This window comes from Mirounga angustirostris, unplaced genomic scaffold (assembly GCF_029215605.1).
Source record: "Mirounga angustirostris isolate CCGP_5_RB_7025 unplaced genomic scaffold, mMirAng1.0.hap1 SCAF_14, whole genome shotgun sequence".
NCBI classification, from domain to species: Eukaryota; Metazoa; Chordata; class Mammalia; order Carnivora; family Phocidae; genus Mirounga; species Mirounga angustirostris.
The window spans coordinates 90,256,500-90,284,239 of record NW_026991722.1 but is presented as its reverse complement, the minus strand read 5'-3'; the positions used below and the strand labels follow the sequence as shown (position 1 = coordinate 90,284,239).

At 58.7% G+C, this 27,740-nt stretch overlaps 2 protein-coding genes across 9 annotated transcripts; one reads left to right on the top strand and one right to left on the bottom strand.

Moving 5' to 3' along the window:
• The first annotated feature begins 1,708 nt into the window (after window positions 1-1,708).
• On the top strand, window positions 1,709-4,436 carry SELENOM (selenoprotein M). The gene is made up of 5 exons (XM_045887306.3): window positions 1,709-1,926; window positions 3,090-3,125; window positions 3,538-3,572; window positions 3,926-4,004; window positions 4,087-4,436. Exons 1-5 carry the CDS (start codon window positions 1,807-1,809, stop codon window positions 4,243-4,245), a joined length of 429 nt encoding a protein of 142 aa, XP_045743262.1. The 5' UTR covers window positions 1,709-1,806; the 3' UTR covers window positions 4,246-4,436.
• Window positions 4,437-4,607: 171 nt separating this feature from the next.
• On the bottom strand, window positions 4,608-27,312 carry SMTN (smoothelin). Of its 8 annotated transcripts, XM_045887300.2 has the most exons (21): window positions 27,157-27,311; window positions 25,279-25,409; window positions 20,362-20,510; window positions 19,885-19,978; window positions 19,715-19,793; window positions 19,514-19,620; window positions 18,310-18,630; window positions 18,149-18,221; window positions 17,477-17,548; window positions 16,875-17,396; window positions 16,508-16,680; window positions 13,211-13,363; window positions 13,050-13,125; window positions 11,790-11,954; window positions 11,629-11,691; window positions 11,341-11,407; window positions 10,056-10,229; window positions 9,742-9,859; window positions 9,002-9,153; window positions 7,874-8,039; window positions 4,608-4,911 (listed from the first exon to the last, which is right to left on the bottom strand). In XM_045887300.2, exons 2-20 carry the CDS (start codon window positions 25,327-25,329, stop codon window positions 7,895-7,897), a joined length of 2,754 nt encoding a protein of 917 aa, XP_045743256.2. In that variant the 5' UTR covers window positions 25,330-25,409; window positions 27,157-27,311; the 3' UTR covers window positions 4,608-4,911; window positions 7,874-7,894. The 8 variants fall into 8 exon arrangements, with proteins under 8 accessions (XP_045743256.2, XP_064434755.1, XP_064434756.1 ...); XM_064578685.1 differs by lacking the exon at window positions 7,874-8,039; XM_064578686.1 differs by lacking the exon at window positions 7,874-8,039 and having other exon boundaries at window positions 18,310-18,567.
• Between the last annotated feature and the right edge of the window lie 428 nt (window positions 27,313-27,740).

Genomic DNA, 27,740 nt, shown 5'->3' with positions numbered 1-27,740 from the left:
CAGCAACTGCTCAGCAGCTCCTCCTATGGATGCAGCCCATGCCTTGGGCGCTAAAGATTGAGCCAGGGCAGGCGCCCTACAACCTTGGCTGGTTAAACAGTGTTTTGATAAACTTAACCTAAAAATTGGTCCCTTCTCTGATGGTTACTTTGAGCCAAATCCTGACAAGTGAAATGACTGGGTGGAAGAAATGTTTTTAGGGTTTTGATTTATTGAGTCAAATTGCCCCTCAGAAAGCTTGGATGAATTCACACTTCCATAGCAGTAAATAGAGTGTAGACATTGTTTATCATGTCAATAGTCTGGACAAAACCAGTTATACTTACAGTGCCCTGATGTATTTACAAAGAATGGGTATTAAATAACAACTCTAAGCCCATTATTATTTTATCTTTACAATCAAGTCAATGAATGTGAGGTAGCAGGGTATAAGCAAAGGGCTCTGTGCAAACCTGACTTAATCCATTAGGCTTAGTGCCCAGGACCCATGATACTTTTAGAGGTCATGAACATGTTTTAATTTTCATTTCTTTTAAAATTGGAAGAAAAAATAAACATATAATAATGAATCCAGCCAGGATTATTCTTCTTCTTCTTCTTCTTCTTCTTCTTCTTCTTCTTCTTCTTCTTCTTCTTCTTCTTCTTCTTCTTCTTCTTCTTCTTCTTCTTCTTTCTTCTTATTTTAATTAAGGCAGTTGTAAAATGCCTTAAAAGGCCCAGGAAGGCAAAAATACCTAAGGGTCCATGAAAGTCATAATGCAGCTTTGGCTTGATGTTAAGAAGGATTCTGATTCCCAGTTTAGATTCAATAGCAAAGAGCACTGTGATCAATTTGCTGTGTCTGCCTCAGGCTTAAAGAGGGAACGTGGCGTCCTTATTTAGTCATCTTTGGTTTGATGAGACGAGCACAGGGACGTTTCAGGTTCAATTCCCAGATTCACAATGTCATCGGTCTACCTTTCTGATCCTGTTTCTTAACTTGCAAAACGGAGTTCATGGGGCTTTTTTTTTTTTAAGATTTTATTTATTTATTTGAGAGAGAGAGAATGAGAGAGAACACATGAGAGGGTATAGGGTCAGAGGGCAAAGCAGACTCCCTGCCGAGCAGGGAGCCCGATGCGGGACTCCATCCAGGGACTCCAGGATCATGACCTGAGCCGAAGGCAGTCGCTTAACCAACTGAGCCACCCAGGCGCCCTTCATGGGGCTTTTATGAGGTAAGAAATGAAATAATGAAAGCTAACACTGTGCCAGGCACTGTTCCAAAGGGCTTTATGTGTATTAACCCTTTTATCCTTCCAGCCCCTACAGAGTACGTAATATCCCACATTCCGCCATAATGTGTGCTCCAGGGATTTGAAACCCAGATCGGAATTTCATCCAAAGAAATAAAAGACACAAACAAGAATTCCCGGCCTCAGTTTCCCTATCTTCAAGTCAAGCGGCTGGCCCAGAAACTCCCTGGTCCGTCCGCATCCCTCCCGCGCCCCCTGCCGGCGTAAGGGGACACTGTCTGGCCGCATCCCGCCGTAGCGTCTGCGCTCTCGGTCGGCGTGGACACTCCCGCGGCTGGGAATATAAAGGCCGAAGGGCCAGAGAAGATCCCGAACCAGAAAAGATTCTAAACCCTGCGGGAAGAGAGCTGAAGGCCCCAGAGCCGGCCCTGGGGCGGAGACTGACAGCTCGGGGCGTGGTTCCCTAGGGGGCGGGGGCTCGGGCGGGGCGGGGCCAGCCGGCGGACCCAGACGTGGCGCAGTGGCCCGGCCGTTCGCCTTTAGCTTGCGGATCATCTTCGGCCCGGTCCCGATGCACCTCCCGCTGCCTCCACCGCCCCTGCTGCTGCTTCTCGCGGCACTCGCGGCCGCCGTCACTACCTTCCGGCCCGACTGGAACCGTCTGCACGGCCTGGCCCGAGCCCGGGTAGAGGTAAGTGCTCTGGTCCCTAGCTCAGGGACCACTGCCCCCAACCCTCTGGCCCCTTAGCTTTGGAATCACCGCTCACTTTGGCCCCAGGACCCTCCTGACTCCCAAGTCCCCCTCAGGGCCGGGACCAGCCCTCCCGCTCCCCAGCCTCAGGACGCCCCAGCACCCACCACCGTGGAAGCCTGAGATACCCGATGGTGCTGTCTGGAAACCCGAACTCCTCCCTAGTTTCCCATCCGGCTGGACAGCGGGCCCCCAGACACACTGGCCCTGTCCCCTAACTCTGCTCCCGGCCTGTGACTCTTCCAAGCCTGTCCTCTGGAGCCTAACTTTACATCCTCCCATCACTCCACTTTTTCCTGGACTTCCTCCCCCACCCCAGTTCCGGTATGTGTCTCCCTTCCCTGAGGGAGGGAAGACTTTCTGGGCGCTTGCCCCACTAAGCAAAAGCCAACTGCATTACCAACATTTACCCTGCAGCAGGCCCCCATCCTCCTCTGTGAGGAAATTACCCGTCAGAGTCCCTGTTTGGTTGTGTGACTTGAATCATCACAGATCCTCTATGGGCCTTAGTTTTGTCTGACAGAAGGAGGGGGAGGAGGAAGGAGGAAGGAGGACTAGAATAGTCCTGGGGTCTGGACTCCTGCTGGGAAGTGTCTCTCCCCTCTGGGAGTGCAGGGAGGGGCCCACACATCCTCCCATGTTGCGGAAGCAACCAGATGGAGGCCCAGCTCTGCATGGGGCTAGGTAGGGACCAGATGGCAGGTATCTCTAACGGGGTCTCCCAGGGCAATTCAGAGCTGTTCCCTTCTGGCCTGCCTCCACCCTGAGGTTCTAGGGGCCAAAGTCCAGGCCCAGGTCTCTACTGCCTGAGAGAAGTAGAGTAATCATTTCTTTTGGGCATTGGGAGTGAGTCAACAGTCAGTAAGGTGTGCAGGCAAGAGCCCCAAGGCTGGTAAGTGCCTTTGGGTCACTGGTCTTGCTCCTCTTTTACCTGATGTCTGTAAGCCCCTGTACAGAGTTCCCCCCTTCTGTCATAAGGGAACTTCTGTTTCAAAGGTAATCCACAGCCTCATCCAACTCTGGGAGGAGAGTGAAATGGTCTTGAGGGTGTTATTGGGCAGATATGAAGGATTCCTGACCTATCTGATTTTGTCCCCCTCCAGACCTGTGGGGGATGACAGCTGAATCGCCTGAAGGAGGTAAGTTTTGTGTGTGTGTGTGTGTGTGTGTGTGTGTTTTGTGTTTTTAAGAGCTAGGTTGGGGGGGGGGGGCAGAGGGAGAGAGAAAATCTTAAGCAGGCTCCATGCCTAGCACAGAGTCCGACTCAGGGCTCCATCTCACAACCCTGAGATCATGACTTGAGCCAAAATCAAGAGCCAGATGCTTAACTGACTGAGCCAGCCAGGTGCTCCTGAAGGAGGTAAGTTTGAAGAAAGGGGTCTCCAGCTCTGTCTCCACTGAGCCCCTTGGGGGATGGGTAACATAGTCCTACAGATTGGCTGGAGGGGACGTTCCCTGGGGTGGGAGTCAAGAGTGTGTGACCTCAGCAGGCTTCAGTTTCCTGTCGGTATCTGGAGGGGGTCGGGGTCTGATTCTCTGGTTCTTCCCCAGGTGAAGGCCTTTGTCACCCAGGACATCCCTTTATAGTATCCTTTTTCTGTTGTGGGGGAGGGAGGATGGGGAGGAGGATCTGGGAGAATCTCCTTCCACTTAACTTCACAGATAGGGATGACAAATGGTTTTCATCTGACAAGTGGAATTGATAGTGACTGCCCAGAGAATTCCTAGGTGGTAGGCAAGAGAAATGGACTACTGATGACTGCCACAGACACGGGAACGGAGAAGAGAGCCCTTTACTTCTCTGAACTCTAATTTCCTCACGTGTAAATGGGGGATCCCTGCCTTACCTGGGCAAAAGAGGCAGTGCTGTTCACCTGCTGTTCATAGGTGGGAGACCCCACCAGCCTCGGGTCACCACTACACGCCTTAACAACTCCAGTCACAACCTGGTAATGAAACACCTTCCAGGGGCCGACCCAGAGCTCGTCCTGCTGGGCCACCGCTACGAAGAACTGGAGGTGCGGCTTGGAAGGCGGGCGGGGGCGGGGTGGGGGGGGTGTCGGGGCGAGGCGCACTGACCCCACCCCTCCTCTACTTCAGCGAATCCCACTCAGCGAAATGACCCGCGAGGAGATCAATGAGCTGGTGCAGGAGCTCGGCTTCTACCGCAAGGCGGCGCCCGACGAACCTGTTCCCCTTGAGTACCTACGGGCGCCCGCCAAGCCCGCCGAAGGCGCTCCGGACCGCCCTGACCTTTAGGTCCGGGGACGCGGGCCCACCTCCTCACCCGCCTGAGCCCTGGGGACAGAATGAAGCGCTCAGCGTCCCGGGAGCACCTCCCTCGCTGAGGGCCGACGCCTCGTCCCTGAGCCGGCAGAGATGGAGTTGGGGTTTCCTTCTAACCCCTCTTTCTTCCCTACCCAGCTCAATTAAATCCTCTTCCGCCTTAACTGAGACTCGACCCCTTCCTTGCTGCGGGAGGGTGGGGAATAGGAGCCCCCCTAATACCCCCGAAAGGCCCAGCATCCCCAAATACCTGGCTGCTGGAATGGGGATGTGTGCACGCCTTGCCAAGCTGCCATAAATTTAATAACCCCAAGAGAGGCAGAGAGGAGTCAGGGTCGTTGAAAACCAATAATTTATCAAAACGCAGCGTGTGTATGCAGGGGCGGGTGTCGCAACAGACAGGGCAGCAGTGGGCAGGCGCACAGGGAGGGGATGGTGCCTGGATGGTGGGGGCAGCTTGCCGCAGGCGGGCCGTGCGGGCAGGGAGGCTAGACGTTCTTGCCGCGCAGGCGCAGCTCGTGGCGCCGCAGGTGGTTGTAGAGCGACTGCACATAGGTGAAGACGCACTTGGGGTCGGGCTTCTTGCCCATGATCATCATGTCCTCCACCTCCACCAGAGGCACGCAGTCCACCAGCATCCTGCAGGGAGGGGGCACGGGGTGGTTGTCAGCGCCGACCCCGCCTCCTGCGGCTACCCTCTACCTGGAGGTCTTTTCACTGCTTGCAGCCTGTTGGTCTTCCATAAACTCCAGATTCTTGACTGACTGAAGGGGTAAAAGCTTTCGGGGAAGACAGGAAACCCCAGGCCCCACTCACCGAAGCCTAGAAGCATCACTATGGGGAGCCAGGCCAGGCAGGCGGAGGTGGAGATGGGAGAGGAGCACCATGCTCCATTCCAACTCTGGGCAGGTCCATGTCTCTACCCCTAGCCCGGGGAGGGGGGGGAGGGTCCTGCCTCCAGACGCCACCCATGTTCTCTCTGGAGGGTCTCCTACACACCCTCCATGGCACACTCAAGCTCGCACAAGCCTCTGGGTTGGGCCATTGGATCCAGTGGGGCCTTACCAACGGGAAATCTTTCTCTGCAGTCAGGACCCGCCCCTGTTAACCCTCTGTGCCCTGGATTATCTCTCAGATGCCTGGCCTGGAACCTCCTGCAGAGAGGCCCGGGAACTCCTGTCCTTGCACCAGGGGACAATCTCACTACATGAGATGGAGGACAGCGAGTGTATGTGTGGGGGGGGGGGTGGGGGGGGGAAGTTCTTTAACCCTTACCACCTGCCTTGGCTAGAGCAGGGGAGGCAGATGAGGGTCCCAACCAAAACATCCAGGACTACCTACAACATGCTCAAGAGTGGGACCGCCCTTCTGTCACCCTCCAGAGTGCTAGCTGTACTTTACAGATAGGGAAACTGAGTCACAGACCAGGAGTCATGTTTCAAGCCCCATAGCTTAGTAGGTGCAGGGCTGGGCCTCCTGGGACTCAAGCACCCCAGTCCTGGCTGCTGACACTTGCCTGGAGCCCCGTCTTCCCTATTGCAGGAGCCATCTCCCCACTCCGGAGTCAATGGGCGGCAGCATCTGACAGCCCCAGAGCTCTAAAGCTGGAGTGCGCTCCTTGGCTCCATTTCCCCTCCTCTCCCAAAGCAAGACCTTTTCTGCCTTGCTCCCTCCCATGACCATGTTACCTGAATTTCCTTTGGCAGGGAAGGCATAAGGGCAGGAATTGTTCCTATTGCCAACACACCAAAGGGCCCAGGACTACCTCCTCCCATCTTGTGCCCTCAAGGTCAAACCTTGGGACCATGGTAGGGCTGGGGCCTACTCCCAGCTCACCTGGACTCCTTCATTGAAGCAGCTTGGGAGGCAGGAGACCTCTGTTTCAGTCCAGGCTGTACCCCTGATCAGCTGTGTGTGCTAGATAAAGCTCTGCCCTGTTCTGTGACTCAGTTTCTCCATCTCTATAGCAACAAGTTCTCTGCCTCACTGGAGACCTTGGAAGCACTTAGGATGAATGAGGGGGTTTCTGACTCTGTTGCTGATGTGCTATGTGCCCTTGGGATCATGTCTGCCCCAGGCTGGATTCATTTCCCCGGCTACACTATGGGGAAAGAGGCAGCCTCTCTCTGCATCTTCTTCAAGCTGTGGCTATCACCCCAGGGATCCCGGGCTCCCCAATGTGGAGCTCCCTCCCGCCTCTGGTGTCTTCCCTGGAGACCTTATAAAGCCATTGTTTACACTGGGGCTCACAGCTCAGGGCTCCAGCTGCCCCAGTGACAGGCCAAACACAGGGCAATTCGAGCAACAGCACGGCTGAGTCACACTTTCCAACTGGATCAGGGCTGGGTTGGCCCCTCTCCTTCCAGGCCAGCCTGCTGGGCAGCAGCTCCTAAGTCCATATATGACCTGGAGACAGAACCAAGCCCATCCTCCCCTCACCTGCATGGCTTCTCTGGGTATATGTGTGCACATGTGGGCTGCCCCCCACATGGCTCCAGGCCCCGTGGGGCATCTGAGTGCACGGCTAGCTCTGTCCCTGACTCACATTACTTTGGGCAATCCCCTTGCTCCCTCTGAGCCTTTGTCTTTTCTTCTCTCTACACAACAGGTGGGAAAAGTGATGGGCTAAGGAAAACAGCTGCTAAGTGGGGAGTATGGAGTTCCGGTTTCTGGCCCTGTCTCTGACCTAAAACCTCCAGGACGCCGAGCCACCTTTCTCCTTCTCTGAGCAGCTCGTCTGGAATGGACAGTTAGCTCAGGACCTGAATTCTGTGGCCCTGAGGTGAGGTGACTAGAGAGAAAATGCCAGAGCTGGTGTAGAGATCCAGATCCAGATCCAGAAACATCTTCCTGTTACACGGGCCCCATTCCTGAGCTCTCCAATGAGTGTGGCACCACCAGATCCCCAGTGCCCAAACTGGAGGCCTAGCAGATTCCTTGAGCCTCCTTCTCTCTCCCTAACTGGATACATCAGGAAGCCTGTCCTACTTCTTATTAAGCTACTTCAGCTATCTAGCCCATTCCTTCCCTCCCCATCCCTCATCCAGGCATTGTTCTAGAATGCTAACCAGACCACATACATTACTTCTCTGTTTGGAAATCTTTTATGACTCTCGTCCTCAGGAGGAAGTTCAAACTCCTGTGGCCCCTTCTCCCCTTCATACCCAGACTAAACTTCCTTCCCTTCCCAAGTGTGCCATGCTCTCTCTCCCTATCGACCCCAGCCCTGTGCATAAGCTCATCCCTCTGCCTGGGACTCCCTTTCCCTCCTTTATCCTGAACTTGTCATTCAGATCCCAGCTCGGTTTGCACTTTTTTCAGATAGCTGTCCTGGGCCTGCAGGCTGGGTCAGGTGCCTCCTCTGGGGTTCCCTCCTGGGCTTGCTCCATCTCAGTCCTACTCATGTGGGTCATCACTGCCCCTTTAGAAGAATGGTCTTGCTGGCTAGGCCCCAAATTACCAGAAGATAGGGCCACGTCTGGCTCCTTCCGGCTCTTCTCGGGGTCCGGTTGCTTCCCCCACCCACCTCCCGGGTCTCTCTCTGTGCCCCTCTGAGCAGAGTCCAGCGTACAGCACAGGTGGGCGAGGCGGCGTTTCTCACCGTGGGGCCCCTGAGCAGGGGTTAGGACTTTTTGGTTTTTACCAGCCCCTTCTGGACCAGACAGCGGTAGAACTCCTGGATGTACGTGTACACGCACTTCCAGTCAGGCTCTCGAAGCCGCACCATGTCCTCTGTGTCCAGGAGCTGCGGGCACTCCGCATGGGTCCTGGGGAGGGTAGGGGGCCGGGAAGGGGCAGGGAGGGAGGCAGGGCCCGGGAGGGGAAGAGGGGAAAGAGGCAGAGAAGAGAAAGGGGAGGAGAACAGAGAGACACACACATACACACACACACAGAGACAAGAGTTCAGTTACGTTCTCAGTGCTGCAGTCGGCCGGCCCCCCCGCATGCCCCTTCCCCATTGTGGACGTGCCGCTCACTACCCATCACTAATGGTGTGCGATGCAGACAGGGGTGGGGGGCCAGACCAGTCACAGGTGCAGAGAACTCTTGGGGCAAGCGGGAACGGGGTGTGGGGCAATGGCGTTGGCACTGAGGTCGGAGAGGAGGGCTGTGCCCCAGGGGAGGGGGGGTGCGGGAGGCGTGAGAGGAGGTGGGGAGGGGAAAGAGGAAGAAATCTGGGGGAACCAGAAAGAGAAAAGGAGAAAAGGAAAGACAGATGGAGGGTGCTGAGGGTGAGGTGAGCAGACAGGGTAACGATTCCAAAGTGGAGGGCTTGCTGATGTCCTATATAAGCCTCTGGCAGCACCTATATAGGCTGGGCGGGCACGGTGCCCGGGCCAGGAGCCTCCTTTTGGAATCTCCAGCCGGGATCCCGTGGGAGCAGGAAGCTCTGGTGATAGTGGGAGGACAGCAGGACAGAGAAAGGGAGAGAGAGAGGGAGGAGGGGGCAGAGGGAGGATAGAGGGGATATGGACAGGGCCACCTGGTGGGCCTTGGCCGGGGCTGGTAGGCGGGCCGGCGGCTCCTTCGTTCCGGCGGGCACCTGGCACGCTCAGCGGCGGGTGGGCAGGGTGGAGAGGACAGGGGCTTTCTGGGGAAGGGGGGATCTCAGCCACTGTCTGACAGTGCAGCTGGCCGGCTCTAAGGGGCCTTGGGGCAGCTGGGCCTGGCCCAGATGCGCAGCCCCGGATGCCCAGCTGACACCAGCAGGGTTGGGGCCCACACTTACTCTGCAGATGAGAAGGCCACCTCGAAGTTCTGACGCCGGTTCTGCGGGCTGAGCTGCCCATAGTCGAAGGCCTCGGGGAAGAAGTTGTGCACCAGGGCACAGAAGGCCATCCCATCACTCCAACTTGAGGAGAAGTTCTGGATGTCCACGTGCTATGTATGGGTGGTGGAAGGACTGGTCAGCTTTCCCATAACTTCTATGTCCCCAGCGTTTGGCATTCCAGACGTAGGGCAACTGGGGTCAGAGAGGCCCTGTAGCTTTCCCAAGGCTGCACAGCGGTTGGGCAGTGGGAACATGAGCATCCTTCAATTGAGTTTGTCAACTCCCACGTCTGCTACGTATAGGCACAGAGCAACCAGGAGGCCCAGCACCACCCGGCTAAGACCATGGTCATGCTTCCCTCACTCCTTCCCTTACTTACAGAAATTTACCCAGCTCCCCTACTCCCATTTCCAAGAGGAATGAGGGGGGACTCCAAGGGTGAGGTCTGACTCTGACCTGGGTCCCTCATTAGGCCCTGCCACTTAATCACTTATTCTGGAATCTAGGGCACTCTGTGTGTCCTCTTTGAGCCTGTTTCCTCATCCCCAAAGAGGGCTTCCATCCTCCCTGCCAGGCACGGGGGCTGTGAAAAGCACAGGGTGTGAGAAGCAGTTCTGCCAAGAGGGAGGTGCAGAGCGGCGGGGTGGGGGTTGTGGGGAGAAGAAAGAAGCTAGGCTGCCTGGCCTCATAGAGCTCACCTCATAGCCACGTGTCTTGGCTCGGCACCAGTCCAGCAACATCTGCTTGATGCTGTTAGCGTTGGGGACCCCAAAGCTGGTAGAGCGCTGCACGGCTGCGCGGGGTCCACCAGGGCTGCTGCAGGGGCGCGTGGGGGCGGGGGGGTGGTGGTGAGGCAGGGCCGGGTCACACCACCAAAGGGGACGCTGCCTCCGCCCGCCCATCCAGCCTGTCCCAGGCCCCGCCTTCCCCGTCCTTCAGGCCCCTCCCAGCACAGCTCCCACAGCGCCTTCCCGTTTCTGGCCCCGCCCAGCCACGCCCCCCCGCTACTCACCCCGCGGCGCCTTCCTTCTCCAGCTTCTCAATCATGGCCTTGCGCGCCTGGGAGGCCGAGGTCTTGGGCAGGCTCTGCGCCTTCATCAGCTCTTTCTTCTTCTCTGCTTGGCGTTTCTCGAGTGCCGCCAGGCTGCCGGGCCGCGGGCTGGCCTCATCCTCGCGGTCAAAGATGCTGGGGGTGTAGGGAGGCGACTGTTAGGCTCCTCCTGAGCCTCGACCCCCACTTGCCAAGGGAGGGGTCTTGTTGTACCCTACACCCTGCGGTATATGCACCACCGGCAACACAGGTCAGCAGGGGAGGCGTCCTTATCACACCCATTTTGCAGAGTAGACTGAAGCTCAAAGGACAAGAAGGTGGGAGCCACTCTTTTCAACAGACTTGGCCCCTGGGGAGTTCTCTGAGAAGGCTCACTCTCTGATCAAGTTACTAGGTGAGTTCAGATTCTGGGCACTATCAACTAATAATGCCCACCAGCATAATCAGAATGATGGTAATAATAATAGCTCATATCTATTGAGCCTTTCCTATGTGCCATTTTAAACTTCACAAGGGGAGGGGCACCTGGGTGGCTCAGTCGTTAAGCATCTGCCTTGGGCTCGGGTCATGATCCCAGGGTCCTGGAATCAAGCCTACATCAGGCTCCCTGCTTGACGGGAAGCCTGCTTCTCTCTCTCCCAGTCCCCCCAGCTTGTGTTTCGTTTCACTGTGCTCTCTCTCTGTCAAATTTAAAAAAAAAAAAAAAAAATCGTAAACTTCACAAGGGGAGGGAGGCCTCTGGCCTCAGGTTTCAGAGGGCTTGGGGGGCAGTGCAAGAACTTGAACACAGGTCTTTCTGACTCAGAGTTCTTGAACCCCTCTGGTTCCCAGCCTGAATTCTAATCCTACCAGCCCTGATATACTCCGTGGGATAGAGGTGTACTCCTCCCTCATGGAATAAGGTGCAAAAGTGCTCTGTGACCTGGGACGTGGTCTGCAGACACAGGGAAGGGACAGGGCCATCAGGCAGCTCAGTGGCAGGCAGTCCTCTCTACAGGCTCAGTGTTATCGCTGCCACTCAGAGCTGGGAGACCCTGAGCAAGTCTCTGGCCTCCCCAGTGGTGTGGTTGAGGATTAGGTAAGATCACAAGGGGACCAGGAGTGGCCTGATTCCTGCTCGGACTCTCCCTGCCTGTATGCTTATCACCTTCCAGCACCATGGTCTGCCCCTCTGTAGAATGGGTGTGCAGTGAGGTCCCATGTGGCACTGACTCCATGTGGTCTGGGGATGGGTACCTGTGCTCACCTGCCCATCTTCTTGGATGATGACGAGGAGAAGGTCTTGGTTTGCACCATGGTGCTGCTGCCACCATCTACAAGAAAGGGGAAGAGGAGCAGGGTGAGGGCGCCAGCTGGACGTCAGGACATAGGGCAGGGGGCTGTTGAGGGGGGGATGGTGGTAGCCACAGGCAGAGAAGAGAAAGTGACTGCTGGACAGAGAGACACACAGATGAAGGTACGGAGAGAGAGCTTGAGGAAGAGTCTGAGGAGGTGGGCAGGCAGGCAGGCACAGGGCGACACCAGGCGGCCTTACTCTCCGAGCGCCTCACAAAACTGGACTCCACTGTGGTGGTGCGGGTCGTCCGTGTGCCATCATCTGGAGGGGCAGGGGATGAGAGGAAGAATGTGAGGCATGGGGCCAGTGGGGTGGCTATATTCCCACCTGGAGCCCCGAGCCCTGCTTGGCCCCCTTACTGGAGTGGACGAGCCGCTCAGTCTTGGTGACAGTGCTGACAGCCGAGCCATCGGCTGCCCTCTGGCTGTGCTGCGTGGTGGTCTCAGTGGCTGTGTTGCCACGGCCCGCCCCTGGCCGGGCCCGTGCCTCTTGCAGCCGCCGTTCCCGTTCCTTGTCCCGCTGGTCTGGGCGGGGGTGGGGGGATGCCCCATGCATGCCCAGGAGGGCCACCCATCACCCACACAGCACGTATGCATGGGCACACAGGGCACACAAGATGGGGTGGAGGGCAACTTGTTAGAAATACTGAAGACACAGGGGGCAAGGGCCCTCTCTAGGAGTAGCTGAGGGTGAGGGGAAAGCTGTAACTTGGCGGGGGTGGGGGGCGGGGTGTGGTGTGTGGCAATGGACTCAGGCAGAAACGGGGAATATGGACTAGCTAAACTCAAAGGGGAAGTATTTGGATCCAAGAAGGGAGTTTCTGTGGGAATGAGTAGCTTATTCCAGAGTGAATATGCAGATCTAGGGAGGGAGTAGCAGAGTTCAGGGAAGAAGCTGAGTGAGGCTAGTAGCTGAGTGGGTCTTTAAATGGGTCTTAGGTGGGAAAAGAGCAGCTGGAGGAAGAAATATCTAGATCCAAGGAGGGAGTAATTGGAGGTACCTGAGAAGTAATTCAATACAGGGAAAGAGTGGTCAGGAGAGAAACTGGCAAAAGGGGTAAGTGGGCCTAAAGAAGTAGGTGGGTGGGCACAGGGGCTAGGTGGTCATCAGTGGGGCCTGGAGGAAGCAGTCAGATTCCGAGAGTATCTAGAGCAGCAAATGAATCTAGAATCTGAGGGAAAGAATAGCTGGGTCCAGGAAGTGCTCAGGGAAGGGGAAGCTGGGTGGGGGGCAGAGGCTATGGTGGTCATCAGTGGCTCTCAAGGAGAGAAAAGCAGCTGGGGGAAGGAGTATTTGGATTCAGGGTAGGAGTAGTCGGCAGCACTTGGGGAAGCAATGGGATCCAAGGGGGAGTAGCTAGGAAAGGGAGTAACTAGGTCTAGGAAGGAGAGGAGAAGCTGGTTGGGGATGGTATAACTGGGGTAGCCAGGGGGAAAGAAGGGGCTAGGGAAGGGAGAAGCTGGATCCAGGGGGAAGGAGGCAAGGGAACATCTGGGGCTAGAGAAGAAGCTGGGTAGGGCAGTTTACTGAACTAGAGTGTCCATGAATGGACCCCAGCGTAAGGGGAGCAGCTGGGCGATGGAGCAGCTGAATCTGGAGTGGGGCAAGTGGCTCTCTACCTCTCTTCTTTTGTCGGAGCTCACGTAGTGCAGCCCGGATGAGCTTCCGTTCCTCATAGTCTGTCGTCTGATCCAGCTGCAGATAGAACCCGTCGTTACCCACCTGCTGGCTGCTGGTTCCTGCCCCCTGCCGACCCCTAGTCCACCAGATCTGGCCATACCATCTTGTCCAGGATGCTTTCGTCCTCGATGGCCATCAGCTCCTCAGCGCTCAGCGGAGCCTGCCTCTCTGGTGCTTTGTCCACCCGGGTTTGCTCGGCGCCATTAGCCACTTCCACTGCTGCAGCAGGGGGCTCTGCTGGCTCTGGCTCCATCTGGAGGGTGGGGACGGCATGGACTTTAAGGAGGGGTGTAGAGGAAACCAACCATGCCCCCAGTGGACAGGGGACCAGGCCCTGGGTCTGCGGGCACAGCCTTGGAAATATCCACCAACTGGTCAGACTGCCTGCTCAAGGATGGTCATAGTGTGGTCAGACTCAGGGAAGAGGCACCAACAGCCTTGCCATAGGGCTTCCCATCTACCCGGAATGGTGTTAACACCATGCAGTGCCAATACTGGTGATTTTCATTTGATATTAAGCATTGGATAAACACTAGGGATTTTACTGTCCCTATTTAGCATAAGGGAAAACTGAGGCTCAGGGTAGCTGCATGACTTGCCCACAGTCCTTCCGTAAGTGTGATGTAGCCTGGGGTCTGAGCTGAGGGTAGCTTTACTCCTGAACCTCAGTTCTTTCTGCTGCTTCATTCCCAGCCCCCTCCCACTGTGCTCTGTTCCTGGCAGTTTCGAAGGCCTGGGTCCTCCTGGGCCAGTGCCCAGGCAGCACATGCCACACACACACACACACACACACACACACACCCACACACACACACCCACACACCCACACCCACACCCACACCCACACCCACACCCACACACCCACACACCCACACCAGGGCCTTTGGTCTCCTGACCAGGTGTCTGACTGAGATTGCTCAGAGCCAAGTCCTCTCTGGAGCCTGCCCCTGCTCCCTCTAAGGGGCCTGCAGCCCCAACCTAGCACCCTACCCCTCCCAGGCCACCTTCCAACCACTTGCGGACAAGCTCCCAGCCCAATTATCACAGCCCCTCCCCTCCTGGCAGGGCCTCTCTGTTGTGAGGGTAAGGAGAGCCAAAGGAGCAGCTGCTTTAGGGAGACTCAGCCTGGCTGGGGCAGAGCAGGGGTGGGGGTGGGGGCTGGGCCCTGGCCAGGGGCCGCTGGGGCAGCCACCAGGCATGCCTCAGGGCCAGGAGCCCGGCACCCTCTCGCCTGAGTGTTGGAGCACTGGCATCCCAGTCCCTCTGCAGATAGGTAAACTGAGGCTCAGAGAAGGTAGTGGCATAACTTAAGGCCCCTCAGCAGAGGCAGAACCCACTCAACCCCCCCCCCCCCAGCCCATAGGGACTTACGAGACTGCTGCTGCAGGCAGGGCCGGCAGAGGAGCAGCGGCGGGTGCTGAAGGCAGGCGGGTGGGCCACGGGGGTCCCAGCATCCTCAGCCGCCTGGAAGAGGGCCTCGGGATCGGCAGCGGCCAGGAGCAGCTCACTGGGCTCCAGCTCGGGCTCAAGGTCAGGCGCAAGTGGGACCCCCAGCCGCAGGCTCAGCACCTCCACCTGCCTGCCCAGTGCATCCAGCCGCCGGCTCAGTGCTGCCGTCTCCACCCGCAGCTCTTCAGCTGCCCGGGCCACTGGCTCCATGGCTGAGGCTGCCGCCTCAGCCGCCTGGGTCACTGCTGCCCGGCCTGCCTCAGCCACTGCCCGCAGCTCCTCCAGCGCCAAGCCCAATCGCTCCTCAAGGGCTGCAGCCAGCTCAGACCCAGGCCCCGGTACCCCCGGCATGGTGGTGGCAGGGGCTCTATGGTGGGGTGACGAGGGGCACAGTGGTAGGGACAGTTGCCTCTGGCTGGCAGTGTCAGAGTCTTTGCAGCTGGCCTGAGGGCGAAGGCAAGGGCAGTGGGCCTGCCCCGCCCCTGCTGGCCTCCCGGCCTCCCAGCCTGCTGCCCGCCAGCTGGGGCTGGGGCCCAAATAGAAACCTATTCTGGGCTCCCTGTGGAGGGGGCTGTGGGGGAGGGGTGGCCTGGCCAAGCAGGCAGACCGCCAGGCCTGGCCCTGGCCCTGCAGAGATCACAGACTGGCAGTACAGAACCTCTGCACGGGTCCTGAAGGACTACCTAGGCCATAGCCCCATGCCCCACAGATGGGGAAATCAAGGCAGGGAGCAAGGAATGGGTCTGCCTGGGCCACCATTTGCATTAACTATGAGGATCCAGTCTGCCAGGCTCCAGAGCCTGCACTCCTTTGCCTTTAGGCCATGCAGTTTTAGAAAGCCTTGAACAAATGGGGGAAATGGAGGCACAGAGAGGCGGGACTTTGAGCAATCTGCTATAAGAAGTGTCTCGTCCCTGACATAAATATTCTCTGGCCTGCCTGTGGCCCTGGGATCCAACCACAGATTTTGAGCACGTTTTAGGCACTTTTCTGCTTTCACTTGATTCTAGATGGGGAAACTGAGGTGAGTTGGTGGTATCAGATGCAGAGCTCACGTATGTACCTCCCACCCACCCCAAGGGCCTCAGCCACCATCCCCTCACTCTCTTGGCAGAGAGCAGTTAGGTCCTGCTCTGCAGGGGAAAGGGTGCTTTCTTGCCCCCACCCTCTCCCAGTCACCCCCGAGAAGGCCCAAGTCTGGCTCTAGCCATCTCACCTCAACCAAAGTCCCATTCAGTCCCCAGTGCAGCCCAGAGGACATTACCTGGGCAGCCGGATGGCCCACTGGGGATCCCTTCCCCAGCTGAGCTCCCAGCCAGCTGATCCCAGGCTCGGGAATGAATAATGGAAGGGTGCAGCGTATTCAGTTCTCGTGGCACCTGCTAGGCTGCAGCCTCACCTGACCGGCACCCCCTGCCTGTCCTCCCATCAGTGTTTCTGCTCAGCCCCGCAGAGATGTTGACGCAGATGGTAATCACTAATCTCCAATCTCCTAAGAGGCCAGGCTGATCTTGGATGAGAAGATCAGCAGCTTTGCTTCTTGGGGCTGAGGCTCAGTTTGGAGTAGGAACAGGAGCACTGGGACTATCATAGGAAGAGGGGCAAGCCCTCACCACCCTCTCTGAACTTCCATTTTCCCATCTGTTCATTAGGAATGAACCAACCAATTTTTGGAGTAAGGACCAGAGATCAGCATGTGGGAAGCCTGGGGCCAGTACAGAGTAAGCTTCTGACACACCTAGTGGGCAATACAGACCCTAGTCTGCCCTTAGCTCTGCCACCAACTGGCTCTGGACTGTAGGTAGCCACCTGCTCTGTCTGGGCCTCAGTTTCCCTGTTTGTGCAATGGGGGAGGAGCGGAACCAGAGGAACCCCGCCAGCCTACAGCCTGAAGCAGTCTATATAAGATTGATGGATCGTGAGGCTGGTGGGGTAAGGAGGGGCTCACCTTAATGCTGCAGCCTCCCCGGCTAGCAGGGGAGGCATGGCTGAAGCTGGTGACGTGAGTGACGCTACCCAGCTGGGCCAGGGTCCCAGGGCTGCTGATATGGGTGATGGTGCTCTTGCCCCCACTGCTGGTGCTGAGGAGGGTGGGAGGCGCCCGCAGCCCCAGCGTCAGTTCTGGAGGAGAAGGGCTACTGTCAGATCAGCTGCAGTGAGGGCGATGCCAGCCAAGGTTAATGGTGCCCCTTGCTCCCAGCACACCCTTTGGAGAAACCCTGAACCCTGGCCACAGCACTTGCCCTATGTGCAGAGCTGGGTGGCTGGCTGCAGGCACTCATCCCCAGCAGTGGGGAGACAGCAGGGAGGCCTACCTGCCCTCTGGTTGCCTGTGGGCAGCAGCACTCGGCTCGTGGATGCCTGGCCACGGCCATCCTTGATCTCGATGGTGAATGTGGTCTTCATACTGGCCCCTGGCTCGGCAGTGCCGACAGGCACGGGAAGCGGGGCACTGGGCTCCTCTGAGCGGGCCACGGGCCCCCCTGCTCTGTTTTCAAGGGGCCTGGCAGCCAAGCCCCGCCCCCTGGGGCCCTCCTCCTGGGGGCAGCTCTGAAGCTGGGCCAGGGGCCTGGCTGTTCCTCGTGGCTCCTTGCTGAAGCGGGAGGAGGTGGCACTGGGGCCCCGTGAGGAGGAGCCACTGGAAGAGGAGGCAGGGGTAGTGCTGATGTGGGAGGGGCCCAAGAGTCTTGTGGGGGTTGAGGGACCCAGGGCCAACCGGGGTGGACCATCCTGGAGCCCAGCAGCCATAGGAGAATCAGATGTGAACTTGCGCACACGATCCCGCACGGAGCTGGCCCGCTGGAATGGGGAAGGTCCACTGGCAGGGGTCGGGGGTTCTAGAAGGCATAAGAGGGCTATCAGTGACTTGGTGGGACAGGGACTGCCCTGAGTCTACAGTAGTGGGAACAGGTAGTACCTCGGTTCTGGGCTGGCTGGCGGGGGCTGAGCACGGACAGGGAGCGTTGGCAGGGACGGGGTCCAGCCAGGTCTGGCAGTTTGGAGAAATGGTGGTGGCCAGGTGGGAGAAGATAAAGGAGACGTGGATATGGGGGTTCCACCCCTCATAGTTCTCTCCTCCATACCACCTCAGCCTCCCAGCCCCTTCCTGTACTCCAGCCTCCCCATCCCGTCTTGTACCTCCTTAGCTCCTGGCCTCCCCACTCAGCTGTATCTATCTTATAGCCTCCTCCTTCTCCACCCACACTGACCCTAGGATGACTTGGACACTCCTGGGGGCTGGGGCTAGGGCTTGGGCTGGAGGAAGGGTGCCCAGATCCTCCCTGCCGATGGAGATGGGGGACACCCCCCCGGCCAGGACTGCCCATGGCCTCAGCTGGGAGATGGGCGCACTCCCTTATTGGGGAAAAGAATGTGCTTGAGGCCCTTTGCCTTTCAAGGCTGCGGGGAGGCCTCTGGCCATGGGTTGGGGGGGGGGGGCGGGCCAGGCTGGGGGTGGGGACACTTCAGGGCAGTAGGAGGAGTGTCAGGGACTGCCTAGCCTTGAAGAAGCTGAAGCTGTCTAGGCACTAGAGCCCATTTTCCAGACACGGAAGGGGAGGCCTGTAGCTACCCCTGCTGGGACCCTCACCTGCTCTCTTTGTGTTGGAAGGACCTTTGGTGGGGCCTTGGACAGCTGGGGGCTCTGTGGGGCCAGGCAGGAGCTGCAGGGGAGACATAGCATAGGCAGGGCCTGCCTCCCAAACCAAGGAGCTCACCTGCCTGGCATCCCTGTCCCTCATCCACACTCACCTTGCTGACCACCTGCTTCTCAGTGCTGGGGGTGGCTGGCGCTTCCTGGGGCTCAGGACTGGTGGCCCTGGGTGGGCTGGAGGGTGGCTCTGGGCTGCCCACAGCCTCAGCAGCAGGACACTGGGCCTCAGCAGGCTCTAGTGGAGGCTCAGGAGAAGCAGTGGTGGGTGAACTGGCGGACGAGGCAGGTAAGCTGGGTGTGCCCCCAGGTGGGGCCCGCAGCAGGAGTGTCACCGTGGTCACATCCCGGCTGGTGCCCTGGGGGGTTGGGGTTGGCTCTGGGACCTCTGCCTGCTGCTCCTGTTTCTCTGGCTCTGGCACCTGTGGGTGACCCACGGGATGCAGCCAAGGCTCCCCAGGCTGTCAGGTGCCCAGGGCAGGGCAGGCAAAGCAGAGGGGCTAGGCATAGCTTCCTGTGGGCACACCCGCACATGCATGGACGCTGATCCTCACTTCCCAACCTCCTGGCACTGCCTAGTGGAGGGTGGTTCAGAGAGGACCAGATCCTATGCCAGGGGTTGGGGATGAAAGGAGACCTGCTGGGGACTCCTGGCCTTAACAGATCCCTGGAGCTGAGGCCCCAGAGCCCTGATCCTAGCCTGGCTAATCAGTGGGTGTGTCTGTGGGGGTAGTCCTTCAGGGACTGGGACCCAGTGGCCTCTGCTGGCCACTTAAGGAATCTACACAGCTTGACCACACTCCCCGGAGAACAGTCAACTCTGTGAACAGTGCTCCACCCATCAGCTGGGGTGTGATAGGTAGGCCCTGATAAGCCAAAGTCAGGATGTGGGCTGTTTGGACAGGGAGGGACAGCCCTCAGGATGGGTTTAAGCTGGGGAGGTACCAGGGTCAGATTTACATTTCAGGGAGATTGCATTGGCTACTGAGTGGAGGCTGGATGGCCATGGTGGGTCAGAGGGGGGCATGGAAGTAGGGAGGCCAGCAGGGTGGTAATGGGGAGATGTACTCGGGAGCAGTATAGACAAGATGGCTTTGAGGGGAAGGCCTGGGTAGATGCAAAGTCTAGACTGGGGGACATGTGGCCAGAAATTGCCCAGGAGAAGAGGCAGGGGCCTGAGATAGAGCCCTAGTGTCCACCCCCCCCACCCCGGGTCAAGTACCAGCCTAGCAAAGACACACAGGTGCTCTTTGCTGCTGGCATCCATGGGCACAGGACACTGGGCTACGCTCCCACCGTGCTCACCTTCCTTCCCTCACACCGTTCCAGCCTCTGTGCTGCCCGCCCCTTGCTCTCCTCTCTTGAGCCACTGTTGGGACGCCCGCTGCACAACCTCCCAGCCAACGTGGCAGCTGGAAGGGAAGGACAAAATGTCAGTGGGTGGCCCGGAGGTGCTGTGGGGAGCATGCAGCAGGGCACAGGGCAGGGCCAGGGCAGAGCACTTACCCTCAATCTCCTGGGCCCTTATGCGGCGGATGGCAGCTCGGATCAGCTTGCGTTCTTCATACTCACCGGCACCTCGCAGCTGTGGATGAGAAGGAGGCCACAGGTGCTGGACCGTGGAGGCCGGCTCCTCACCTGCCCCACCCCGTCCCCCGCCCTGGCCTGGGCCTCACCAGCGCGGTCAGCTCTTCCACATCATTCATGGACTCCAGCCGCCCTGCCAGCCGTGCCAGAGCAGCTCGCTGCTCCGCCTCCTGCTGCTGAGAGCTGCAGGGACATCAGGACCATAACCGCCACTGCCACAGCCAAGTCATGGAGGATGTGGGCTGAGGGGTGGGGCCAGGACAGGGTACCCAGAACCTTGGCAGAGGGGCAGGGAGCGGCGCACCCCCTCTGGCTCCCCACTGGCACACGCCTGCCCATGTCCGCGAGCACTCAAACCACAGGCTCAGACGTGCTGTGGACATGGGTGTGTCCAGGGCCCCGTGACCGGCGAGTGGTCCGGGCCCGCATTCACCCCGGTGTATTCCAAATGCCGGCCGGTACTGCCATCTGCACACCCAGATGGGCAGCAGACACAGCTGTGCTCATGCCTGCCTGCACAACGCCAGCCTCCTCCCACCTGCATGACCACCGCCCTGGCCACTCACTGCAGCCAGTTCTCCTTGTTGTCCTGCCGCTCGGCACGGAAGCGCTTGGATGCCAGGGCCTCCTCCTCACGCTGCAGCTCCTGCCGCTGCAGCTCCCGGATGGCCGAGCGGATGCGCCGCCGCTCTGCCAGATCCGCTGTGACCTCCAACTGTGGGGTGGGCGGGGGTGAGGGGCGAGTCATTTTGGCCGCCGGGGTGGAGGGCGGGCACCAGCTGCCCACAGCTTGGCCTGGGCCACAATGAGTGGTCTGTCTCTACTCTCTCTGCCACATGCCTGTCACGAGCCTGCCCTCCCACCCACCCAGGGTCTCAGGGAGACCCGGCCCATGGAACCAGAGCTCCTGGACAGGCCGCTGTGCACTGTGGTTTACAGAGTGGGCGGCCAGCAACTGCCCACCTGGGCCAGTTGCCAAGCCAGGCACCGCTTCCTGAGATTTCACTCCTGTCTCAGAGTCCTTCATCAAACCCCAAAGAGCCTGGGAGTCAGGAGGAGGGAGGCCACCCTATGGGCTCCTAACAGGGTCCCTGGGGGAGGAAAGGGTGATTAGGGCAGCCGGCGTGACCCTGTGAGCAAGGAAGATTCCCATGTTCTTGTCCCAAAGCACTACAGCCTTGCTGGGGGTAGCAGCCTCATCCACACTGGACTGATGGGAAAACTGAGGCAGAAGCAGGTGCTCAGGAGTCCTAGTTTCTTGCCCGGCTGGGGGCTATTTTTTTCCCCCTGTACTGACCCAGTCCTAACCACCATCAAAGGGGCCAGGGCCCAGAGTAGCAGGGTCAGTTCCCCAGATAGATAATGCAGCTGCACTAGGGTCTACCCAGGGCCCTAGAGAGGGTATCAATGGGGGAACAGGTGCTCCCACCAGCTTCTGGGCCTCTCAATCCCTGGGAAATTGGAGGCGGCTGGTCTAACCAGGTTCAGGAAAGGGCACCTTCGCTGGGCAGAGTCAGCCAATTCTGTTGTGCCCCCCCACCCCCCCACCAGTACCTCTCCCCCCTACAGTCTGTGGCTCAAGAAAGAGAGGACTGACCTGGAGAAATCATTCAGGGGTAGGGTCCAGGAACCCTCTACCTCCTTCCTTATAGCCTCCTCCCCCATCATTCCTTCCTACTCCAGGATGGGGGGCCAAGTGGTGATGGGGATAGGTTTCAGCAGGGTGTATGGGCTGGCCCAATCTGCCATCAGGTCACTTGTCCTAGTCTGAAAAGAGTAGGGAGAGCTCTGGGGGACAGATCCCTCCATGGTTCCTTCAGGCTCCACATTTCTGAGCAGCTATGGGAGGGTCCCTTGAGGCTCAGGCCAGAACCCCCAGCTTGCTCCAGCCTCAGTCCACGCCTGGCTGGGTGGTCAGGAATATGTCCTTAACCTCTCTGTGTCTCAGTTTTCTCATTTGCCAAATGGAACAATGGCTCCCACCTCAGGGCAGTGGGTGGGGATGGGGGCAGTGACTTGGGGTCCCCCTGCATAGCTGTGCATGCAGTAAACATCACTCTGTCCTTGGTTCCAGCCGCTTAGGAGGAGAGAAAGGCAAGGGTAAATGAGTTCAAGATACGAGACATCAGTAACATTTATTGAGAACCTATATGACAGATCCTGCACTGAGCCCCCGGTCTGTCCTAATTTCACAGAAACCCTAGGTACTTTATTACTCCTATTTGACAGATGAGGAAACTGTGGTTCAAGGGGGAGAAGTCATTTGCTTACAGCCAAACGACCGGAGCCAGGATTTGGACCCATGTCTCTCTGACTCCAGGGTCAGCCTTGAGCTGAAGATAGCTCTGTTGCTAGGGTCTGTCTGCCATGGTGGGTACCTCAAGGACCTTGGCACCACTGTGTAAGGAACCCTCTCTAGCCTGGACTAGAGAGAACTATAAAGGGGGCCTATTACAGCAGAGGGAGGGAGAATGAGACTCACCTTCCCACTCTCCAGTCCTGGCCTCAGAGCTAGAGCCTTCTATGGTACACTTGGAGATTGTGGACAGTGAGTGGTACACTTGGTGATTGAGGGGTCAACTGGTTCAGTCCCCCTGTACAGAGGGTAAAGAGGCTAAGAGATGCAATGACTAGCCCTCTGTCTCCTGGGTACCCCTTCTGAATGCCCTGGGTTCCAGAGATGGAGTTCTTGTCCCTGAAAACAGCCTCATGTGGAACCTTGGCTACCTCTGTAATCCCTGGGAGCCTCACTGTCCCCATCTGGAAAATAGGATCCTCCGTCCGATCCTCCCACCAAATGAGTGAAGCGGAGCTGGGGGAAGGACAACCTCATTCCACTGGTCATCCCCAGCATGACCCTACCCTTTGGGCCTGGGTATATTGTCTGCCCACAGTAGCCCTGCTGTGTGGCCCATGTTCCCCGCCCTCTCAAGCCCCACCGTTGTGTGTGGAGGGGGCTGTGGGAGGGAGGGAAGGAAGTACAAAGCGCCATTGTCCACTAGAAGGAAGGGGAAGGGGATAGGGCGGTTTCCGAAACTGCCCCGTGAAATTCTCCCGGGAGGAAAGAGGGCACTTCCTCCTCCTTGGGGGCCGGGTCTCCCGGCCTTTCTGTCCTCGCTGCTGGGGAGTGGAGGGTGGGGTCTGGCAGGCCCCGGCATCTCTCTGGGACTCGGTCTCCCCACCAGCACAACACAAGACTTTCCGGTCATTTCCTCAGGCCCAGCTCCCCCAGCCACCCTGGGCGACCGGCCGGCAGTGGAGCGAGGCCTCGCCAGGGGGCGCCAAAGGCCCGCAGGCTCCGGAACGGCCCGCCCTCCCAGGGCACCGCCTCTCCGGGGCCGCCCCGAACTGGGCGCCCGGTGGGGAGCCAGACAGGAAGCCCCCCGCCACCGCCTGCTTTAATGTCTCCGGCTACGGAGAGGCAATCAAAGTTCACAGCACTTAAGCAGCTTCCCTAGGTCACCCAGCTAGTGAGCGTCGGAGCTTGAACTCGAACCCGGGACCGAGGCGGAGGGCGTCCGGGTATGTGGCGGAGGGACACGCGGCGTGCCTGTCCCCAAGTGCCCCCATCCCGCGCAGGCACCCCGCCCCGTCCTCAGGAATGTGCGGGAGCGTAGGCCGGAAGCGGCTGCCCGGGTCCCCGAATCGGCCCGAAGCTGGGGCGCGGGCCAGCTTTCCCTTATAAGGCCCGGCCCCGCGGGGAGGAGCCCGGCTTGGGACGCCCCCGTTCTTGCCACGAGGCCGGCGGGAGCCAGGCCGGCGCTCGGGGCGGGGACCCTCGGCAGTGCCGGGGCGAAGTAATGGCGGGCGCCGGCCGTGGAGGAACCGGTCTGGGGGTGGGAAAGACCTCGCGCCGCTTCGCGGTGCAGGGACGAGGGGCCGCGTCTAGTTAGTCCTTTCCCAGGGAGGGGGCGGGGCTGGGCCGACAACAGCTACTGCTTTGGCTCCTTCTCTGAAATCCCACATGGGGTGGGGGTTGGCGACTGGAGAACCCCGAGCCTCAGAGTGGACCCCTCAACATGGAGATGCCCGGAGACCTGGCTTTCTTTCGGGAACGCTCTGCCTCTACTACCCCCAGCTGACTTCCTGAGGGGAGGTCGAGCTGACGTGGTGGGAACCGCTGAAAAACCAATGGGACACACAGCCGGCTGTGGCGGTGGCAGACACCCAGAGAGTCTAGGGGGTTGGTCTGAGGGCACACAGGCTGCCTGCCTTGGGTAGGTCATGGCGGTACTGGCCCCTGCCCAGTGACCCCTGCCTCCAGAAGAATGGTATGGGGGTGGGTAGGTCACTAGCTTTCTCCTAGGGAAGGTGAATCTTTAATCCCCATCCCTCCGCTGCCCACCCTCACAAAGGTAAAGGGCTGGTGGGGGGCAGGGCTCTGGCCCCTCCTCCAGTTCAGTAGCTCCCTGCCCTTGATAGTGGGCACATGCCTGCCCTGTGGTGTTGCCCTGCAGCCTTTCTGTGCATGGGAATGGGTGGGCTATGGTTAGATAGGGTGCTCAAGAAGCTGGGAAAAGAGTAGGCCTATTCTTCCACTCTAAGATCTGGGCCCATGCCTCATCCTATCCCCATGTCAGCTCTAGGGCCTAGACATATGTTTGCACAGATCTCCACCTCCCATTTTACAGGTAAAGAAACTGAGGCTCAGAGAAGGAAAAATGACAGAGCTTACAAGGGACCCCAAGGCCTTTCCCTCTTTACTGGCTCTTCTGGCTTTGAGTTACTCAGGACTTGGACCCCCATGGCCCTCTTTGGGGTTTGTTTGGATCCTGGCACATCCTCTTTGTAGCTGGGTGCCCTCAGGAGGTGATTTCACCTCTCTGAGCCACAGTGCCCTCCTGGCTTTTGGAGCTGCTGTGGTCGCAGCTTCTGTGAGATGGTCTACCACCCAGCCTGACCCCTGCTGTGCCCTGGCACTTTTTTTTTTTTTAAGATTTATTTATTGATTTTAGAGAGAGAGTGTGGGAGCAGGGTGAGGGGCAGAGGGAGAGAGAGGATCCCGCAGACATCCTGCTGAGCTGGGGGCCACATGCGGGGCTCAATCCCAGGACCCTGAGATCACGACCTGAGCCGTGGCCACCCAGGCGCCCCTGTGCCCTGGCATTTTTAATCATAGCTGCTACTATTATCATTATGGCCAGCCTCCAGGGGCGGGCACTGCCCAGGCTGTTGCTTGGAAGAGCAAATCTAGCCTCCCCACACCTGTAGCTACACATGGGCGAGTCCTCAGCAGTTACTGTTTAAACAGGTGGTGGCAGTGGGGGCCTGGGAGGGACCAGGCCTTAGCACCTGGCCCGGACAGGCACATGCTACTAGGTCCTCTGCATCAGCCATGCATAACAGGCTTAGTCCTGTCCCCCTAGCCTTCCTCCTGCCCCCTCCTTTCACCCCTCCTCTTGTCAGCTGAGAGGTAGCCTGGACAGGCCCTGCCTCTGACCTGGCTTGCCTGTCATCACAGCAGGGATGAACAAGCCACTTACCAGCTTTCGCAGGGCTCCTTCGTCCAGCCCGGCTAAGGCCTCATCCGCCATCTCGCTGGCCCCTACCTCTGTCCGTCCCCTCCTGGTGAGATCTCCAGTGTCTGTGGCACCTGACACCAGCTCAGGGAATTCTGTAGGAGACAGACATGAATCAGGCCTGCTGGGGCCTCTGGAAACCACAGGTACCTGGGCTCTGTGCCTCAGTTTCCCTCTCTAACCCATGATCATCTGTTGGTGTCCCATCCTTGCTACCTGTGGCTCCCGGCTGGGAGTTCCCCTCTGTCCTAGGCTGGCATGTTGAAAACTTAACATACCAAGGGTGGGAGTCTCTGGTTCCTGCCCGGCTAACTTGATGCCAGCAGGCTGTGTGGCCTAAACTGGGCTCTCTCCCTGTCTTAAGCATCAAACAGGGAGAGTAGAGACCTGGATTAAGAAGGCCCACCACAGCCTGATCACCACCAGGGGGTGCCCGCCAGAGTCCAGTTTCCTGCCCCACCCACCTATCCCCAGGGCCTGCCCAGCTCCTCCCGGACCAAAAGCTGAGTCTCTGGCTGTGGGCTGTGCCCATATCCAAATCCATGCTGCCACTACCCTTCATTTCCCCAGGTGATTTAATCCACTGGAGGTAACATCCTGTCTTCCAGTTCTTGACCACAGCCCTCTATACACACCCCTCCCTTCTCCCCTTCCTACCCTCCCCCTGATGCCAATTGTCTAGACCTCATGAAGCCAGGTGTCCAGACACCCAGCTCCTCCTGCCAATTTACAAACTTAGAACTGAATTTCTCAGCTAGAATGGCTTTCAGAACCTGATCCGTCCAACCTCTGGATAGGCAAAGTGAGGATTGAAGAGGGCCAGAGATTTGTTGGAGGGGTAAGGAGGATCCCAAAGACCCAGAGGGCAGGGATGGATTTAATCAAAATCTTGGCCACCTCTGGCTCCTGAAGCCCCCTTCCAAAGTGCCCCTAGGGGCTCAGATCACTCCCTCTTGCCCCATCACTGCCCATCATGGCCCCCTAAATCCTGGCTCAACCTTCCAGCTCCTTTCTTCTTTTTTCAGCCCTCATGTCTTTATGGAATTTGAGGGCCCACAGCCTGACACACTGTAGGTGCTTAATGTATGGGGACTAAAATGGCCCCAGGATTGCCCCCCCACCCCGCGTTGATTCATCCCTCAGTCATGCCTTCCCCCTCCCCAGAACAGTCACTTGTCGAGTCACCCCATCCGGTGAAGGGGTCTGGTGGGGTGAAGGGAGTCCCTAAGCCGCAGTTGGGGTTCTTCGGACGCTGCCTGTTCAAGTGGCTGCTTGCCTTTCCCATCCCCTTAGGCTTGGATGGGTGTTAACCACCCATCTTCCCTCTGTTGGGGTCCTTGCCTCTATCTACCTACTTTGGGGTAATCCCCCCGAAGTGCCACTCAGCAATCACCAGACTTTAGGTTCTGTGGACACTCTGAGTTCCCCCATGTCTCCTGAGGGGCAGGGGTCCCTAATGCGAAAGTCAGAACGCCCGAGGGGACTATAGGAAGTGTCTTTCTCCTTAGGGACTCCCGCCGCTGCCCCACTTCAGTTCCAGGGCTTCCTGTCACACACACAGTCTGCGGCCCCCAGGGATTGAGCGAGATCTTAGAGTAATGTGGGACGTTCCCCAAGGTGTGTGCCCCCACAGACCAGGGTCCCTGGGGGTCGTGGAGCCTCCTGGAGGTCCGTGGGTGGTATCCTTCCCCGCGGTCTAGAACCTTATCCCATGGTTTAGAGCCTCAGTGGATGCGGGGAAGCTCCCAAGCCTGGGAGTCCCAGAACCCCTGTCCAGATATCCGCGTTCCACCCCCAGGACCCGTCGGGGTCCCGGTGCCTCCCAGAGGCCTGCACACCCACCTCTCAGTCCGGCCCACCGTTCGGCGCGGGCTCAGGCTAGGTCTCTCGGGATCCGACAGAGACTAGGAACGGTCAGGCGGAAGGCGCCGCGACCGGAATCCCAGTCCCCCTCAGCAACCGTCCCCGAGATTCTGCAAGCGCCGCCCGTCCAGCCGCGCCAGCAGCCCTGCCAGCCCCGCCCCGCGCCGCCGCTCCAGCCAATCCTTAGGAGGGTCCCGCCCATTCTCGTGCCCCATTGGGGAAATTCAATTTGACGGCCACGCCCCCAGGTCAGGTCCCGCCCCACGCGGGCCGGGTTGTAGGGGATCGTAGTCTTGGGGCCACTGCTGCCGCGACCTTGGCTGGTTGGGCAGGCAACGGCAGGAGGACGCAGCTTCGCACCAAAGTCGGGGAGGGCGCCCAAAGCCGGGGTAAGTGGCCCGGGCTCGTCCGACTCGTGGAGTCTTCACAACAGCCCCTCTCCGCCCTCCTCTTTGTTCCTGAGACCTTGTCCCTTCCCCCGACTCCGCCCCCTTCTCGCGTTAGCGTGTGGGCTTGGCTGCCGCCCAGGCTGCTTTCGGGACACCTGGTCCCGGCCACCTCAG